General features: G+C 36.2%; 1 protein-coding gene across 3 annotated transcripts in view; it reads right to left on the bottom strand.

The window, feature by feature from the left end:
- The window catches only part of KCNT2 (potassium sodium-activated channel subfamily T member 2), a gene marked incomplete at both ends in the record, with an annotated part of 388,861 nt that overhangs the window by 262,727 nt on the left and 105,122 nt on the right, over nt 1-21,012 (bottom strand). For all 3 annotated transcript variants that reach the window (XM_080917662.1, XM_080917663.1, XM_080917664.1), the window contains 2 exons: nt 12,783-12,882; nt 15,476-15,555. In XM_080917662.1, coding sequence (XP_080773788.1) covers nt 12,783-12,882; nt 15,476-15,555 — 180 coding nt within the window. The remainder of the gene's footprint in view (nt 1-12,782; nt 12,883-15,475; nt 15,556-21,012) is intronic.

Below are 21,012 nucleotides of genomic sequence, written 5' to 3'. Positions count from 1 at the left end.
TATAAATACATATATACATAATATTTACTATGGTACTATTTATAAGAATATATATGAACAACATAATAATCAGAATAAACTCAACAATTAAAAGCTTATAGTACATTAGTAGTGACATTTGAAATTCTATAAAACATTTAAATTAACATAAAAATCAAGGTAATTGAGGTCAATATATACTATTATTTAAGATATATTGTATACTATTATACTAAGTAAAAGTCTTTCTTAAATGTTACTTTTGCTGATGTTAATAAAATGCTTAAAATCTCCAATGGCCAAAATAACAGAGGTAACATACCACTAATGATAAATATACTTGATTGTACTGAGAGTTATTCATGAAAAGAAAATCTAGCCTGGAAAAATATGAAAATGGCTGCAATTCAATTTCCTCAAAATAAAAACAACCTACAAAAATGACTGCCTACTTACTGTAGTTATGAAAACTGAGCAGTCTTCTATGTTGAACATCCTTATAAAGTAACAAAGAGTTTCACAATTCCATGTCTATCTGGCTTAATAACATCTTCAAATACTCTGAACCAAACCCAGAATTTCTTTTCAAAGCTTGGTGTCCTTTAACCAGCGCAGATATCAGAAAGTGACTTGAAATCTCTTATGTTGGCTCTCAGACATCTGCTCCTCTGCAGTGCTAAGCAGTTAACTTTAGTCACCAAACCACTTTGACACACCAACATGCTTGCCTCTAATTCATCAACCTTAATCTTCAATACACTGACACCTCCATCTAAGTTATAGGTTTTATTTTTTAGTTTGGCTCTTTGAGGCCTAATTAACTGTAAAATTGCCTGAAATCAATTAATTTGTCTCCTATAATTTTTGAATTGCAATTGCAGTAATTTTTTATTACCATAAAACTTGGATCAAGTCCCTCTATCATGTATCTTTTTAATATAAAGACTAAAGCTCCCGACGTGGAAATCTATGGCATTTAACATGTGTGACATACACCATTCTTACTCAAGCCCCTTCCAGGTGGTTTTTTCCTCATCTCAGAATGCTCTTCAGAATCCTGTTTCTCAGGGAGCAATCTGAATGTTTCCTGATTGACCCTGTTAATCTCTTCGGCTTTGTCATGTCTCACATTTCCCTTGTTACTCATCATGACAGAAACTTCAGATTTCTATAAAAACATATTTATTTAATGGATATTTCCCCCAAATTATGAAATCTATAACATCAAACACTATGCTGGTTTTCCTCCTTACTATAAACCCAGTACCTCTCTGAGTATACACACACACAAAACCAGGCTAGTTGGTCAGTATGAATGACAAATGGAGTCAGAAAAGACAAAGATAGGCTGTGACATTACTGTCCTCCCAAAACATTCCTTCTCTGTTTTTACTAATGCAAGAAACGAGATAGAAACAAAACCATGAGAGAGAAAAAGAAGATCTTCACACATTATCAGGTGATTTAGGAGATTGGTGTTGGGGTTGGAGTGATGCTCAGAGCTTAAGAGGAACAGCTGCTCCAGAGGACAATTTTAATGCCAGCAACCAATTGGCAGCACACAAAAGTCTATAATTACAGTTACAGGGAACCATATTCCTCTTTCAGCCACTTAAGGAACAAGGCACATAAGTAGTGCGCAGACAAATATGTAGATATATCACACAAAAACTAATAAAGTAAAGTTAACACAGGAATATGTATCTTACAAAATTCTAAGTAACAAAATGTATCTGAATCATTTGGTAATAATATAAACTGTTAAAACAAACACCAAGTTATTTTTTAAAAATAATAATTATCATAGATATAAGATACAGTTATATCACTGAATTTTTAAGGTCATGAACTATTTAAACTTAACACATTACATTGAAATAATATAAACAAGCATCATAGCACATAAGTTATATAATGTACTTAAAGAATCAATAGAGAGACAGAGGCCTGATGAGAAGGGGTTCCCAATAGCCAGGGGGCAGAGAAATCTCTGCGGAGCGCACACAGAAAGTGCGCCCCTGCCCTGCCTGATCCAGGGACCAGGAACCGAGAATTGGGCTCTCTGTTCCAGCCAGCAGCTTTTGGGTGAAGAACAGGGCTTGGAACATGTGCCACCAGGAACAGTGGAGACCCAGAGACAAAGGCCTGATGAGAAGGGGTTCTGATTAGCCAGGGGGCAGAGAGATCTCTGCCGAGCGGGCATGGAAAGTACATCCCTGTCCTGCCTGATCCAGGGACCAGGTACCCAGCATTGTGCCCTCTGATCCCAGCCGGTGGCTTTTGGGTTAAGAACAGCACTCGGACCATCCACGACCAGGAACAGCGGAGATCCAGGGACAGAGACCAGATACAAGGGAAAGTCAAGAACCACTCACTGACAACAAGATGGCAAGAAGAAAGCAAAAGATCATACCCCAAAGCAAAGAAAAAATACGAAAAGCAGTAAGGGAAAAAGGTCATGTAACTGATAAAGGCAGATCAATCAGAATCACACCAGATTTCTCAACAGAGACTATGAAAGCTAGAAGAGCCTGGACAGATATCATGCAGACCCTAAGAGAGCACAAGTGCCAGCCCAAGCTGCTATACCCAGCAAAACTATCAATCACCATAGATGGAGAGACTAAGATATTCCAAGACAAAACTAAATTTACACAATATCTGACCAGAAACACTGCCCTACAATGAGTTAAAGGTGGAAAACCCAATACAATGAGGGTAACTACATCCTAGTAAAAACAAGAAAACTCCTAAGCAAGAAAACCAAAAGAAGAAAAACACACAGGCACAATTCAACCTACAAAAGCAATAATAGCAGAAAACAACAACCACTATTCCTTGATATCTATTAACATAAATGGACTCAACTCACCAATGAAAAGATTTAGGCTATCAGACTGGATACATAAACAAAATGCAGCATTTTGATTGATACAGGAAACTCATCTCAGAGACAAGAACAGACACTATGTCAGAGTAAAAGGTTGGGAAAAAAACTTTCAAGCAAATGGCCCCAAAAGCAAGCTGAAGTGGCTATTCTAATATCGAATAAAGTAAATTTCCAACCAAAAGTTATTTAAAAAGTTAAGGAAGGACACTTTCTACTCACTACAGGGAAAATCTGTCAGGTGGAACTCTCAATCCTTAACATATATGCTTCAAATACAAAAGCAACCATATTCATAAAAGAAACCCCACTAAATCTCAAAAAATACATTTCACCCCACACAATAATAGGGGGAGACTTTAATAACCCACTCTCACCAATGGACAGATCATGGAGACAGAATCTGAACAAGGACACTGTAAAACTAGCAGAGACTATGTACCAACTGGAATTAATAGATATCTACAGAACATATCATCCTAAAACAAAAGAATACACCTTCTTCCAAGCACCCCATGGCTCCTTCTCGAACATTGACCACATAATTGGACGCAGAACAAGCATCAGTCGATATAAGAAGACTGAAATCCTCCCATACATCCTTTCAGATCACCATGGTCTAAGGCTGGTCTTTAAAAACAACAAAGACAAAAAAAGGCCCATATACACATGGAAACTAAACAATGTTCTATTAAACGATAGCAGGGTTAAAGAAGAAATAAAGAAAGAAATTAAGAATTTTTTAGAATTCAATGAAAATGAAAACATCACATATCCAAACCTATGGGATGCAAGGAAAGCAGTACTGAGAGAAAAACTCATAGCTCTGAGTGCTTCCAAAACGAAACTGGAGAAAGCATACACTAGTAAACTAACAGCACTATTGAAAGCTCTAGAAAAAAAGGAAGCAGATACACCCAAGAGGAGGAGATGGCAAGAAATAATCAAACTTAGGGCAGAAATAAACCAAATAGAAACAAGAGAAAACCATCTAAGGAATCAACAAAACCAAGAGCTGATTACTTCAGAAAATTAACAAGATTTATAAACCCTTAGCCAGACTAACTAGAGGGTAAAGATAGAGTATCCAAATTAACAAAATCAGAAAGGAAAGTGGAGAAATAACAATTGAAACTGAGGAAGTTCAAGAAATCATCAGATCCTCTTACAAAAGTCTATACTCAGCAAAGCAGGAAAATTTGGAGAAAATGGAACTATTCCTAGACAGATACTAGATACTAAAGTTGAACTAGGACCAAGTAAACAATCTAAATAATCCCATAACACCTAAAGAAATAGAAGCAGTCTTCAAAAGCCTCAAAATCAAAAAAAAGCCCAGGTCCAGATGGGGTCAGTGCAGAATTTCATTAGACATTTATTGACAACATAATACCAATAACCTCCAAACGACTCCACAAGTTATAATCATGTGGAATACTACCTAACTCATGATTTGAGGCTACAATAACCGTCATTCATAAACCACACAAAGACCGTACAAGGAAAGAGAACTTCAAACCAATCTAACTTATGAACATTGATGCAAAAATACTCAACAAAATCCTTGCAAACCGAATCCAAGAACACATCAAAATGATCATTCACCATGATCAAGTAGGCTTCATCTCTGGGATGCAGGGATGGTTTAATATATGGAAATCCATCAATGTAATCCACAATATAAACAAACTCAAAGAAAAAAAACCACATGGTCATCTCACTAGATGCTGACAAAGCATTTGACAAAATACAACACATCTTCATGTTAAAAGTCTTGGAAAGACAGGAATCCAAGGCCCATACATAAACATAACAAAAGCAATATACAACAAACCAACAGCCAAAATCAAACTTAACGGTGGGAAACTTGAAGACATCCCACTAAAATCAGGAACTCGACAAGGCTGCCCACTATCCTCCTACCTATTCAACATAGTACTAGAAGTCCTGGCCAGAGCAATTAGACAGCAAAAGGAAATCAAATGGATACAAATTGGAAAAAAAAAGAAGTAAAAACATCACTGTTTGCAGATGACATGATAATGTACATAAGTGACCCCACAAATTCCACCAGAGAACTCCTACAGCGGATAAAATAAGTTCAGCAAAGTGGCTGGATATAAAATTAACTCAAACAAATCAGTACCCTTCCTATATTCAAAGGACAAACATGTGGAGAAAGAAATTAGGGAAAAGATATCCTTCACAATAGTCACAAATACTATTAAATACCTTGGTGGGACTCTAACTAAGGAAGTGAAGGACCTGTATGACAAGAACTTCGAACTTCTAAAGAAGGAAATTGAGGATGATCTAAGAAAATGGAAAGATCTCCCATGCTCATGAATTGGAAGGATCAACAATAGAAAAATGGCCATCTTACCAAAACCAATCTACAGATTCAATGCAATCCCCTTCAAAATTCCAACCCAATTCTTCATTGAGTTGGAAAGAGCAATGTGCAATTTCATCTGGAATAACAAAAGACCTAGAATAGTGAAATCTATCTTCAACAACAAGAAAACATCTGCGGGAATCACTATCCATGTCCTCAAGCTATATTACAAGGCAATTGTGCTGAAAACTGCATGGTGCTGGTACAGAAATAGGCATGTGGATCAATGGAATAGAATAGAAGATTCAGAAATGAGCCCTCACATATATGGTCATCTGATTTTTGACAAATGAGCTGTAAACATTCAATGGAAAAAGGACAGCCTATTCAACAAATGGTGCTGGTCCAACTGGCACTCAGCATGCAAAAGAATGAAAATAGACCCTTTCTTATCTCCTTGTATAAAACTCAAGTGTAAGTGGATCAAATATCTCCACATTAAAACAGGTACACTGAAACTATTAGATGAGAAAGTAGGGAAAACCTTAGAACACATAGGCACAGGAGGAAATTTCCTGAACAGAACACCAATGGCTCTTGCTCTAAGGTCAAAGATTAACAAATATGACTTGATGAGATTGCAAAGATTCTATAAGGCTAAGGATACTGTCAAGAAAACAAAATGGCATCCATCAGAGTGAGAAAAGATCTTTACCAACCCCACATCAGATAGAGGCCAAGGTATACAAAGAACTCAAAAAGCTAGACACCAGAGAATCAAACAACCCTATTAAAAATTGGGGTACAGACTTAAACAATAAGTTCTCAATTGAGGAATATCAAATGGCTGAGAAACATCTAAGGAAGTGCCTGACATCCTTAGCCATCAGGGAAATGCAAATCAAAACAACCCTGAGATTTCACCGCATACCAGTCAGATTGGCCAAGATCCAAAACTCACATGACAGCAGATGCTGGCGAGGAAGTGGAAAAAGAGGAACACTTCTCCACTGTTGGTGGGGTTGTAAACTGATACAACCACTCTGGCAGTCAGTGTGGAGATTCCTCAGAAAATTGGACATAGTACTACCTGAAGATCCAGCTATTCCACTTCTGCCCATATAACTCAGAGACATTCCAATATACAACAAATACGCATGTACCATGATGTTGGTAGCAGCTCTATTTATAATAGCCAGAAGCTGGAAAGAACCCAGATGTCCTTCAGTAGTAAAATAGATACAAAAATTGTGGTATATTTACACAATATATTACTACTCAGCTGTCAGAAATAATGACTTATCGAAATTCTTAAACAAATGGTTGCATCTAGAGAATATCGTCCTGAGTGAGATAACCCAGTCACAAAAGAACAGACACAATATGAAGTCACTGATAATGGAATACTAACCCCAGAAAGCTCTGAACACCCCAGAAACAACTCACAGACTGTGTGAAGTTCAAAAAGAAAAGAAAAGAAAAAACCATTATGCTCAATCCTTACACACCAAAAAAACTTTGACTATTTCCCGGTTACATCCTGTTTCACATGTAATTTTTGTTCATTGTAACTAGTAAGACCTTAATGTACACTATCAAACCTTTGGGAAAAAGAAGCCAAGCACTGAAAAAAATGTATTTGTATACTTTTATGCAAAAATGTTTAAAGTTTGTTCATTTGTTTTTTTATAATAAAATTGTTCAAAAAAATCTATAAATCTCTAACATCAAAAAATTAATGCTTTTACCAATTGAATATAACATTTAATAAATATATAAAAATGTTAAATGGTAGTGACAATATTATGAAATATTAAAGATGGGTTTTCCATGAACAAGAATAAGTCATGAACCTAAAAATTCCTAAATAAGCCCCCGCAGAACGGAGGGATGAAATTTGAGCTGATATCTATACCACACTTACAGACAAAGCTTCATATCCTTAACAAAAGTAGAAACAAAAAATTAATCAAATTTGTATAAGTCATATTTACTCTGGTATTAGTTATATAAAAAGTAATCTGTCTGAGAGCCCAACAAGCAAACATCATGATCATCATCAAGGTTACCAAAGGAAAAAAAAAAGACAGCTTTCATGAACAATGATTGGTGATCACATACATGGATACCTGACCTGTTTGTGCACCTAGGAAAATCTGCAGGAACTCATTACAAATTATAGAAAACAATTTTACTCCTTAGAACTATAAGTAATTTAAATGAAGTGAAAGAAAATTATGAAAGGCAAATGCCAATAATGTATGGGTAATCTGAGTATGCAAATAGTTCAAGATAATGTATTAAACTATTAAAATAGAAGAGCAGCCATATAAAACAGTGCAGAGAGAGAAACAGTCAAATGTAGAAAGTTAATAACATATAGTACAGTGACTTTTCACAACATCCTCAAACAGGCTTCTCTTACATGAAGGGAATATATGCTCAATTTGCCATAAGAACCATGATATCTAAACTGAGTTTCACGGTGTGCTATATTCAGAATGTATGTTTAATATACAAATTAGAGTAACAAGGTCAACATGTTAGCAAAACTATAAACTAAGCTCAAAGTACCTTTCATACTTCTTAAAATTACTGACCAATGCTAGCAGTACCTAAACCAGGCTACTGAATTAAAAACCTCTCCACCTCACACCACATTAAAGTAAGCACTTGGTATAGTGTTAGTCCTTCATCGCGAGGGCATACATAACTCAGTACTGATCAAAATATAGAAGCATATGAGATTCTAGCCTACATGCTAGAAACAATTTTCAGTAACATAACTTGCAAAGCATTAGAAACAAGAGACCTAACTCTACGTCAGACAAGCAAGAATGAAGCATACCAATGGTGAACCTACTTTTGGAAAATAAACATCCAGAGGCTTTCAGTGTGCGGGCTGTGACAGTGGCCTTTCCTTGCTGTGATCATCCTTTTTCCTCCCCAAGCCATGTAGATTTGGATGCAAAAGGGCACCCTAACCACTCTACCTAGCCCTAAAAATGTCTGCAAATATGGCTGACTCTCATGTAAGATACTTCAGCGAGATTTTAGCAAAAGTGAATGTTGTTATATTACAAGAATGTTTGAGTCTGTGTTTTCTTCATGCACTGTTTGTTTTAAAAATGGGACACCACAGACAATTCACCCAAAAATGCACACAATAAGGGTAAAGGGTTTGTGTTTGTGTATTATATTTAGGCTATGATGTTATGGTGTGTATGTGTGTGTGTGTGTGTTGTATTTTTATATAAGAAACGTTTTTTCAACATATTAGGAATATTACTATTAGACATTTTCTTGAAAAAAAATAATAAATTTTGAGATTTTGTGTTATAGTTGGTACTGTCTTAATCTACACAGTAAATTTATGGGAAAGAATGAAGGGTTTATATTATAATATTCATTTCTATATTTTATCGATCATTATTGAAAATGAATTGCTATAATTCTATTTGTTGTGTGAACAATTTTATTGTTGAATGGTAATGTTAAAAATCTGATCAAAATACATGTTACACTAGGCAGTAACTTTAAGTACAATTTCAAAAATTTCAAAAATCAACAAACATTCATATATGGCTCAGTTTCTCTTCCTGAAGCTCCCTCAAGTCTAAGGGAGACAAGAGTTTGTTAGTTCACAGTGCCATGGTAATTTTTATCTCAGTCATTATAGATTTGAGCCAGATAGTCATAATCATTATTACTACTGCCACTACTACTGCCAATAGAATTAATAATACTAATGCTAATGAAAGAGTAGTAATAATAGCAATGATAATTTTCTAAAACTTTTCAAAAGTCAGAACAAAAGTGCAGATAGGATAAAATCTTCTAAAGACCCTGACTAAACACAGCTCTTTGTCCAATGCACCCACTAAACCACCCAGAGCAGTTTCTGGCACTAAAACCATGAAGTCCTTAACTACACTCAGCATATATCAGAATTTTCAGCATTTATGATGCGAACTTCTCACAGTAAAACTATTTTCTTATATTTCTATTCATCCATACTGTAGTAGTTTCATATCAGCTTAATTCCTGAGAGAGGCTTAAAAATAAAACAAGGCAGCTCAAAATATCTGCAGCCTTATCAGGTCAGAAACTATAATTAAATAAATCTCTTTGCTGAATTAGCCTCATTATTTTAAAATAGAGCCTGGACCCATAAAGGCCACTTCTGTTTCTCATTAACCAAGACTGCACTGACAATGGAGCTAAACAAAACAGTGTACTTGAAATGGAGACGTAAGTTAGTTTATTATGGTTTTTAATTACAGTAATCTGGTTTTTCAAATGTATAGCCCCTGTAATTATGACTGAATATTCTTAGTAATAGTACTGAGAAGTTAATTGTAGGAAACTTTGTTCTCTTAATGTTTCCAAATAATATAATTTTATACTGCTATCATTCACAATGGCTTTTTCTTTTAAAAGCATCCTTCACAGATCACTTTGTATTTTCATGCCTTCTCATCACAAATCACCAAGTTTTAAAAACAACTCTGGTACTTGATAGAAGGATCATTTACATGGGTACCCATTTTTAATGACACAAAGGCAGAAGCATGTAATTTCTCAGTCTGACTGCCATTTTAGACATTCTTTACTGCTAAGACATCAGTAGAATGGGTAGGAATAATTCTATTTACAGAACCTCCTAAGACCTATGGCAAGGATGAAAGCTACAAGACAGCATGGTCCTTCATTTCAGCAAATTTCTGGATAAGACAGAGAAATCAGGGGAAATTGAAGAGCAATAGAATGTCTATGAGAAATACCTACAGGTTATACAGAAAACACCCACATAGCATGTGGGACCTACTATAGATCTAATCTGTTGGGTATAATGCCTGGTAAATACTTCATACTTAAATATTATCCAAAGAGTTAATATCCTGCAGGGATCAGGATTGCAAAAGAAGCTTAAAGGGATGAACTTTGAGTGTTATAGTGGGAAAACACATTTCTAAGAAGTTCAAAATAAAGGAGGACACATAATGTCCTGGAGACTTTAAGGAGGCCACCATAGCTGGAGTAAAAAAAAAATATATGGAAGTGGCATAAGAAATAGTAAGAACATAAAACTATGTCATTTTAATGTCTGTTCTTGCACTCATTTCAAAAATGACTATTGTTGCCGTGGACAGACTCTTGGATCTGGGCAACAACCTATGCCTTTATTCTAATACTTACTCACAGAAAACTCCCAATTATGCCAAGCTAGAAAAAAAAAACATTCAATATTGGTAAAAGATGCAAAGACACTAGAGAAATGCAAGCAATTTTTTTCTGGAAGGCCTTGTGTTGGGCATCACCTCCTGGGACCTAATAGTATACAGAAGGTCATCAAGTCTGAAGAAAAGGAGAAAAGGATGAGCAATAGGGGGTGAAGCTAAAGGAAAAAAATGGGATGCAAGATAGGCAGATTCAGTTCAAAGCAGGTGCCGAGGAGCTAGCTTTACACTTTGCTGGCACAAGGATGTCACAGGCTCCTAGGCATGGCACTATTACTCATGCTATCTATGGTTTGGTTCCAGACAGGAGCTTAGCATGGCTGCCCTCTGAGAGCCCAACATGCAACTGAAAGAATGAGGTTAAAAAAACACATACACCCAACCACTGGACAGAAGCTGGTAGAACCTGAGGAGGAAGCTCCCCGCCCCCGGTAGGAAGACGAGCAGTCTCAACTAACCTGGACCCCTGAGATCTCTCAGACACTGAGCCACTAACCAGGCAACATACACTAACTGATACAACACAGACCCCAACACAGATACAACACAGGACTTCCGGGACTGGCCTCAGCGAGGGAAGATGCATCTAACTCTGGGATGACTTGAAGACCCAAAGTGTGGAGAGTTCTGGTGGGGTGGAGGTGGGGTGGAGACATGCTCCTGGAAATGAGGAGGAGGTATAGGATGAAAAACAGTCAGAGGACAGACCTGGAGGGGGATAACAATTGGACTGTAAAAATGATTAATAATAATAATAATAATAATAATAATAATAATAATAATAATAATAATAGAATATACCAATAGGGAACATTTGTAGAGTACCAAGACTGAATAATAGGCTACTTTCCTAGTACTGGCAAAGGCCTGTGGTCTGCAACATGGAGGTACACTGAAAAGCAATTGAGCACAGGATAGATATTGAATGTACAAATAGCATAATGTTTGGAATAATTTACATCTGTTATAGAAAGCACTGGGAGTTAAGGGAATCTAAAATCTTTGGTCTGAGCCACTGTTCAGTTGCATTTTCACCTGCAGTAGAGAAAGAGATGGCTAGAACAGAATTTTTAGAATTTTTTCATCATGGACAGAAAGTCCACAAATACACAATACACAAACTGATGGAATATGGTAAGCTTGGGATGCATTCTGGACAGCCAAGTGGAGAATCCGAGTGCAGAACACAGTTGAAATATGGGGAAAGGCAAACATGCTCCCCACGATCACTGGAAAACAGGAATAATGAAGGTCCCACAGCAAGCTTCTGATTCTGATTTAAGAACAGCATGATAGGATGAACTATACATTGAAAGAAATAATGTATAACATGAAATGAATCTAATGCTATAAAATAGCAAGATCCCCCAAACAGCTTTGACACAGACAAGTGGTTCCAGGAGGACACTGAATATTCCAATGAGCCTCTCTCAGATTTCACTTACAGTAATGTGACTCAGAAAGGCCAAGGCTTTATTAAAGTGAGGCATCATAATTCAATTTCATACATAATTATCACACATACTATTTTTCTATCAAGACTTCACTCTTTCACTTACTAACCCTCATCTAATCTCCAAACCTTAATAATAAACTCTAAATCAGTCACTTTCTAAACAAGCTACATTTACAAGAGTGTTTAAATACATGTTACAGACTCATTTTCTCTCTTGTGTACTTTTGCTTTATCTTAAGGCAGAATTTCACAGTTGAAACTTATAGCAGGTGTTAGTCATCAATTTTCATTTTTCCTTTGAATATCATCATGACCTTACTAGGTAAGCCAGGGGTCCTGTGTTTTAATGAGATGAAAATTATGCATGAATGTCATTACATACTCAGGCCTCTACTATTCTAGCAAAGGACAGAGTCTAATAGGAAGGCAGCAAGTTAGTGGAAATACAACTTAAGCAAAATAATATTGTAAATGAAAAATGTAAAATCCATCAAAAATTATTGTCACTTTAACTAAATAAATAAATAAATATGTGTAGGGCAAAATCTTCTCCAGAGAAACTGATCGTTTCAACTGAAAGGTGATAATGGAAAGTGTAAAGTAATTGGCCCACTACAGAGCACATGTAATTGGGGAACCGAAAGGTATTCAGGTCTATGGAGAGATGAGCGCATTCTCATCTAACATTCACAACACTTTGACTAACAACTATACACTCATGTAACCGATTTCAGATTATCTTTAGTTAGTAATGTATTCACCAAACTTGCAAGAATTTTCTCAACATTTTAACAGTTTATACACAGGCCTTATGCCATTAAAAATTGAATTCTTATAACAATCATCAAATTGGGTGTGTGTGGGGATCGCAGGGAGGAAGCTTACCATTCATTTCCCTGTGAAGGTTTCTCAAGCAACACGCGGATAATGTACAGTAAACAGCTTAATAATTTGAGGGAGAAGTTGAACAAGCGGATTCTTAGACCTTTAAGCAAAAATAAAAAAATCATTAGGTTTCATTTGAATAAGGTTCATAAGAGAGAAAAAAAAGAGTTGAAAAAATATTATCTTTTAGTTCAGCACATAGAAGGTATTAAGAAACCATGTGCTACCATTTTCTAAACTTACTAAAGTTCTTGGTAGCTGAGTTTTAATGAAAATTCCAAAAATAAAATGTGAGCGTCATAGATTTCATAGCCACAAATGACAGAGAACATTTCAGAGGTGAAAAAATCTGGGTTTTTAAAAGTCAAAAGCCATATAGTTTACATCATGTCAAGTTCGGTGCAAGTCTGTTTGTATGTGTATCATTACTTGGGGAATAAATTTACTAGCTCCAAAATCCAGCTGCACCCATATTGCCCATAATACATCCCACAATTCTATGGTATCTTATTGATTTGATTGTAGAGAAGACATGTTTATATAATTACCTGTAATACTATTGCTATTATGTTTATGTTATGGCACGTATCATCTCTATAATTACAGGTTACCTGATAATTATGTTATCATTTACAGTGAGAAGTCATGATAGCTTATACTGATAAACACACAAATAGAAAAAAATTATCTCATAGTGAAGTGAGAAAATTGTAGTTCTTAAAAACCAGGTGTAAGGGCCAATTGAAACTTAAATTCTTTGAAGATTATGAGTAACATGCATATGCCATACAAAGTACTTAGGTTATGTTTGGGAGAGCCATAGTACCTGATGAAGAAGGCTAATGAAGTTCAAGGACATTGATTATCAGGAACACTGCCATTCCTGTAATCAGTGGTATGTGCTTTGCGTGTTTTGCATAAAACTGTGAGAAGACCCTTTCAATAAATGTTACTTGATGGAATCTAGAATAACATGTCACTTTTTTACTCTGTTTTTTGTGGAGTGTATTTATAGCATTCCCTATCAATGATTTTTTTGTAATTGTGCAATCATGTCTCAGTTTCCATGTTGAGGTGCTGAGAGACTTTGTGGGTTACCTGCTGCTCTAATTTCTTCTCTTTCGTCACAATGAAACATTGTGAACCAAAACACTACAGGTTGAAAGGGATCATTTAACCATAGAGCTTACAGTTTCATAGATAGGGGTCTCCTCTTTTGTGCAGTCAGTATTTGATGATTCACCTAACACTGTGACTAATAGCACCTCATTCAAGTGATTTAACCCACCTAGGATATAGCTACTGATGGAGCTTCCATGTTAATACAGTTTCGAAGGTATTAATCATCTCAACATTAATGCTAAAGCTAGTCTACCACTGAGAACATCTCACCCATATAGGCTAACTACTGATGCATTTCTATATGCAGTATGTGGATGTGTGCTCACAAACCAGCTTTCTCTTTATGAAGGCTAACCTGATGACATCCAACTCAATCAAGAGCAGTTCAAACAGATCCAGGTGTGAAAATCCACAGTTCCAACTGTTGAGCATAGAATTCATGTTTCTCTGTTACTTATACTGAAAGCAATGTTCACGTTATTATAAATGGTCTGAAAAAATATGTAGGATTAAAGTAGCAAGTGTCACACATACTTCAAATTCCCCAGGGTTCAGCAGTGGTCCCAATGGTATATTCTGCATCTTCAGTGGTTCCAAATTTCTTAAAAAGAATCTTCAGGCTATAATTCACTCTAGAATTACTAATGTAAACTCTTCTTAAAAAGAGCAACACCCATCTTTATACTTCAGACTCCAGTTGTTATTTATTATCATCAGGATTGATTAGGAAACATTGACAAACAATGTCAGTTTTCATAAACCTCATATTTAAAAACCTCAATTAAGCTGCAGTGTTATTGCCACTGCTATAATTTAGAGGAAGTTTTGAGACAAGTCATTATTCTATAATCCAGTGTTGCTTGGTAATTCCTCTGTTTGGTAAACTATCCTCAAACTCTCTTTGTTACTAGACATGACCATGATGTTTCAAAATATGTTGTTTTATGGAAGCATATAATGTATTATCATCATTTTCTCTACAATTTCTCCCTCTCCCACTCTTTACTAAGCGCTACTGCTTCCCTACCAGAACCCTCCTATTTTCACATCCTCTTTTATTTTCAAAACAACTGAGACTAATTGGCTTTACTACTTTGAGTATGGGTCAAAGGTTAATTACTGGAACCTGAGCACTATCCAGTGACTATACCATTGAACAAAATGATTTCCCTATGCCAAGGAACCAATAACTGCCAATAAATACTACAATATGCTACTCATAGAGACATAAGACTCCTGAGCCCCTCCCCCATGCATTATATCTTTCTCATCATCCTGAATATAGAAATTAAACATATGGTCTCCTTAAACTCCTTTCTTTAATATTTTTCAGAACTCAGAGGATACACAAACCTCTACTGTTCTTGTGAGATTTAGACCTAAAATATTAAAGAGACACATGAACTCCTGACATAGCAGCATCAGTTTTGGTTGTTTGACATTTAATACCCACTAAATATTCTCCCAATTTTATTCTGTCATGCAGACAATGATTTTGTGAACGATTACACAGCTGGAATTTTGAGGTAGATTTCTATACAAAGAGCAAAACAGTAATAGGAGCAACTTACTTGATCGCTGGTTTTTTATGAAGAACAACTTTAATCTCTCTTTAAATGTGTTTTCATTCATGTAGAATTCAACTTGAACCCTAAAAACAGGAAAATAAACCAAATTTATATACTCTAACTGGATCTTTATTGTATGGAAGTAAATAGAAACTGGTCTTGCAGTTTCTCCAGATAGATAAAGATAAAATTTTTGACCTAATGCATCCTATGTTTGTAGTGAATTATATACTATAAAAGGGGAGCTGATTAAAAGATATTAGTGTTGTTTCAGAAAAAAAAAACCTCTGCTTCCTAATCCTAAATACAGCTGAAATATCATGCACTGTTAAAATAATTATCTAAATTAGTGATTTAATATTCCATGAAAATGATTTTAAAAACATTGAAACCTTAATCTTTATGTATATTTAAAATGATCCATCCCCAAAAGAATCATTTTCCCAATAATTTTCTGCTTTAAAAATGAAATAAATGAATGTAAACCTATGAGGCAGGACTTGAATATCAGTTTTTAGTTAAGTCTTTCATTCAACCTAGGACCTACCTGAGAGAGACATTACCCAACACCTTTCTTTCTTGTTGACTTGCTTAATCTCATTTTAAAATATATAGACAGATCAGCAAAGGGGTTTAAAACAACAACAGGAAGTTAAATGGGCAGATTATTAAGCAATCCTGGTGAGGTACTAAGATGTTAATGCTTATTCTACCCTGAAAAACGTCAACCATTGACAAAGCAGTGCCTTTCTCCTTCATTTATCAGCATTCTCACTACTATCTCTCATCTTCTAGAATGCAATTGCAATCTGTGGATAATAAACCAGAAATGTCATCCTGTGGAGTGACTTGTCAACAGTTAACAATTGTCACATTTTCACACACACACACACACACACAAACACACACACACACACACACACACACACACACACACACACACATTCTATATTTAGATTCCAATAATGGTTAAGTCAGAATTTCAATGTTTACAATATCAAAATTTCCTCAAGATTATCTTAATATCACAAACATTTGAATATATAATCTGAATGCTTTTGCTGTATTTATCAGCTCAGTTTTTTGTTTGTTATAAAAGACATATGTGAGGGAAATGATCAGGAAGAAGAAATAAGAGACATCGTGTGCTACAGGTTACAAAAAATACTGCAGGGCTGGACAATTCCACAAGCTCATTTTTCTCTATATTTAAGGCTCAGAAGTACATAAAGAAGAAACCAAAACTCTGCTCAATAAAAGGATTCTATTTGGGTCAAATTAAATTTTACATAATTTAAAAAACTCTCAATATTCCTTAATTTTTTCTCTCTGAGAAAATAATCTGGAATTATTTCTATTAATAGTTTTTATCTACTTATCGTTATCATTTTCTTCACTTTTCACACAATAGGAGTTGTATTGTCAATAATCCAGTTTATATTCACTTGATATTTGTCTAAAATTGGTCATAAAAAATTGTAGTGCATTTGAAAGCTCATGGTGACATGGTCACTTCCTTACAGAATTATATTCTAGGAAAGGCTCATGCAAGGCAAGCAGGCACAAGGCCCAGTTTATGTCTTCAGAGTCCATTGCTGGCTCTGTTTCCTTCCTTGATCAAATGAAAAATCAGCTCAACTGAAACAAAGGAAACCGTAACACTACACTGATACTGAGTTTCAATAGTTAAAATTTGTTATGGATACAAAACAAAATTTGAGAGGACACATGGCTGTTATGCAAGTCATTTAGGAAAGGCCATTCTGACTTACTTCCTAGAATTATCAAATTTATAAGAAAGTCTATCTAATCTTCAGATAGTCACTGGAGCCACACACGAGTATGAGTTGAAGAACATTTTGTTTATAATGAAATGAAATCATGTAAACAAAGTAGTCAGGAGTATGGGAAGCCTGTCACCCAAGAAGAATGATGATACACACAGAGCTTTAACATCTAGGGAGAGGTAAGTGTCACGATAAGGATTGTCCTTAAAGAATAAAGCTGCCAAAGATCAATTAAATAAGCATCTTTTGAATAAGACACAACCATGACCAGGCATACCTCTAAACAGAGCTGATTCGAGAGGAGAGTTATGAAATAAACTTACTAAATCTGAAATGAATACCATTATGCAATGCGGCGTTCCTTAGCATATGTAAAGGTCCCAAAGATGAAAAGAAAGCTTGCCATCCACTCAGGGTCCTTTTCTTAGTACAGACTGTCTGGCATGTTAGTGAGTTGTTCATTGTGTGGCTTTCTAATTTTTATCATATTATGAAATTAGGTGAAACAAACCTTTTAATTAATCTATGATCTTACTGGGCTGTAAAACATGTCCACTACTGAAATATAAATTAATACAATTGGGTTTTAAGGTTGATGACCATAAAAACAAAAAGTAATGCTTTGGATTTGTTGACTTAGATACAGGGGAAAACATTAAAAGGACTTGGAGGGTGAGGCAAGAGAATTGTTCTTTTCCTGTATGAAATGAGTGAGGCTGGCAGGAGACAAAGAGAAGGAGAGGTTTAAAAATGTGGGAGAAGAGGAAAATGAAAAAAAAAAGAGGGAGGAAGAAGAAGCAAAGTGAACAAAGCATATATCAGTACTCAGTGGTGGTCTTGGCATAGTCCCCTTGAACACTGCCCTGGTTCAAACCCTGGGAGGTATCCAAAGTGTGCCTCATTGTTTGGGGAATCAAGGTTTTCAGATGAGATTTTCTGTCCCACAGTGCAGCTCGTCTTCAGTGACAGCTGTGCTTATAGAATGGAGAGAGGCTATGACTACAGACAACTCAAGAGCAAAACGCTAAGTCCAATGACTCAATCTCTTACTTCAGCAAAGGGAAGAGACTGAACATGATGCTCAAGCTACAGACCCACAAAGTCTTACCAACATATCTGACTAAGCAAAAGCTAAACAGAGACAGCAATGATAAACTTGCTAAAGTGAATATGAAAAGTCCATGAACCATCAACCTTCAAAAAAACAAAACAAAACAAAACAAAACAAAACCAACAACTACAAGAAACTAAGGAAGACTGAGAACAGGATACATGGTGCTCCCCAGAGAAAAGAACACCATTGCTTATCCAGTACCAAAAGGTCAGGCCTGAAAACATGCAGAAAGGAAGAGGTATGCAAACCGAGTACGTTGTACTTACAAAATGGAAGATGGAAAAGATGTAATTCTTCCATCTGAACCTGAGCCCTGAGTAGACCTTGGGTGCTAGTGCTGCATCCTGTCCCACAACACCCAGAAGAAGCCCATCACCCAGGTGCTCTCGCAAGCCCAGGACTATAGGATAACAAGATCAAACGATCACAGAAACACAGGATCAGAGGTGTACTAACAGGCTTTGGATCACAGAGGCAGTTAGACTCCCAGGACACTGGTCACAGCCAAGAGCACTGGAACTCTAACACACTCAAGGACATCAGGAACTTGGTCTCATTGAGTTTCCAGTATCTCAGAGGCACCTTAATAACCAGGAGCTCTGACAGACTCAGGATCCCAGGATTACAGGATTCCAGAATCACAGGATCACAAAGATGCCTAGACTCTGAGGAGTTCTGAAACAATCAGCATCTCAAGAAGGACAGGCTCCAGTCAGAGACATCTAGGGCAGGTAGCACTGGAGATAACCAGAAGGCAAGAGGCAAATGCAAGAACATACCCAACAGAAACCAAGGCTATTATCATCATCAGAACCCAGTTTTCCCAACACAGCTAGATATAATATCCAACCACACTGGAAATGCAAGATTCCAACTTAAAAATTGTATCTCAGGATGACTATAGAGAACTTGAAGAAGGACAAGAACAATTCATTTAAAGAAATGCAGGATAACACTACCAAACTGGAGAAGTAATTGGACAAAACCATCTGACTTCTAAAAAAAGGAAGTAGAAACAATAAAGAAATAACACAAGGAGACAGGCCTAGATATAGAAAGCCTGGGAAAGATATTAGGAATCATAGATGCAGCATCACCAACAAAATATAAGAGACAGAAGAGAGATTCTCGGAGGCAGAAGACGCCATAGATATTACTGATACAATAGTCAAAGAAAATGCACAAAGCTCCTAACCCAACAAATCTAAGACATCCAGGACACAATGAGAAGACCAAACCTAAGAATAAAAGGCATAGAAGAGAGCAAGGATTTGCAACGTAAAGGACCAATAAATAATTTCACCAAAATTATAGAAGAACAATTCACTAATGAAATGAAATTACCATGAACATACACGAAACCTAGAGAACACCAATAGACTGGACCAGAAAATAATTTTTTCCTGTCTCATAATAGTCAAAACATATAACAAGGACCCATGCTTTACCATGTTCATAGCAGCCTTATTTATAATAGCTAGAATCTAAAAAACAAACAAACAAACAAACAAACAAACAAAACAGAAATATCTCTCAACAGAGGAATGGATACAGAAAATGTAGTACATTTATACAATGGAGTACTACTCAAGTATTAAAAACAATGACTTAATGAAATTCCTAGGCAAATGGATGGAACTAGAAACTATCATCCTGCGTGAGGTAAACTAGTCACAAAAGTACACACATGGTATACACTCACTCATAAGTGGATATTAGCCCAAAAACTCTCTTTACTCAAGAATCAATTCTCAGACCACATGAAGCTCAAGAAGAAGGAAGTCCAAAAATGGAATTCTTCAGTCATTTTTAAAATGGTGAACAAAAAATTCACAGGCAGAAATAGAGAGACAAAATTTGGAGAGTGACTGAAGGAAGAGCTAACTAGAGACTGCAGGAATCCATCCCATATACTGTGACCAAACCCAGACAATATAGTGTATGCTGACAAATGCCTGATATAGCTATCTCCTGAGAGTGTCTGCCAGATCCTGAGAAATGCAGAGTCAGATGCTCACAGCCAACCATTGGACTCTCATGAATCCCCATTGAGAAGCTATAAAAAGGACTAAAGGAGATGAAGCAATTTGCAACCCTACAGGAATAACAAAAATATCAATCCACCATACCCCTCAGAGCACTCAGAGACTAAACCATCAACCAAAGAGTACACATGGAAGGACCCATGGTTCCAGGAACCTATGTAGCAGAGGACTGCCTTATCAGGCATCAATGAGAGGAGAGGTGGTTGGCCATGTGAAGGCTGGATGCCCCAGTGTAGGGAAATACCAGGGTGGGGAGGTGAGAGGGAGTGGGTGGGAGGGTGACCATTCACAAAGAGACAGGGGGAAGGGGTGGGATAGGGGGATTCCACAATGGAAACCGGGAAAGGGAATAAGGGTTGAAATGTAAATAAAAAATATCCAATAGAAAAAAAGAAATAATACAATATTATGATCTCAAAAATAAAGAAAAAATCTGGAGTTAAAGTATAGACAGAGCATGAGCAAACTACACAAAAGTGACAGTTAAAAAAAAATAAAACATAAGAAGGCAGAGTGCCAGGGATTCATCTTTCCTTCATTGCCTAGTGGTCACAGGGGAGGACTCAATGATTTTGATTGAGAACATCTTTTAAA

Source organism: Micromys minutus (genome assembly GCF_963924665.1).
Source record: "Micromys minutus genome assembly, chromosome: 6".
In the NCBI taxonomy this organism is placed as follows: Eukaryota; Metazoa; Chordata; class Mammalia; order Rodentia; family Muridae; genus Micromys; species Micromys minutus.
The sequence above is the reverse complement of the archived record's forward strand: the minus strand, read 5'-3'. Positions and strand labels throughout refer to the sequence as shown.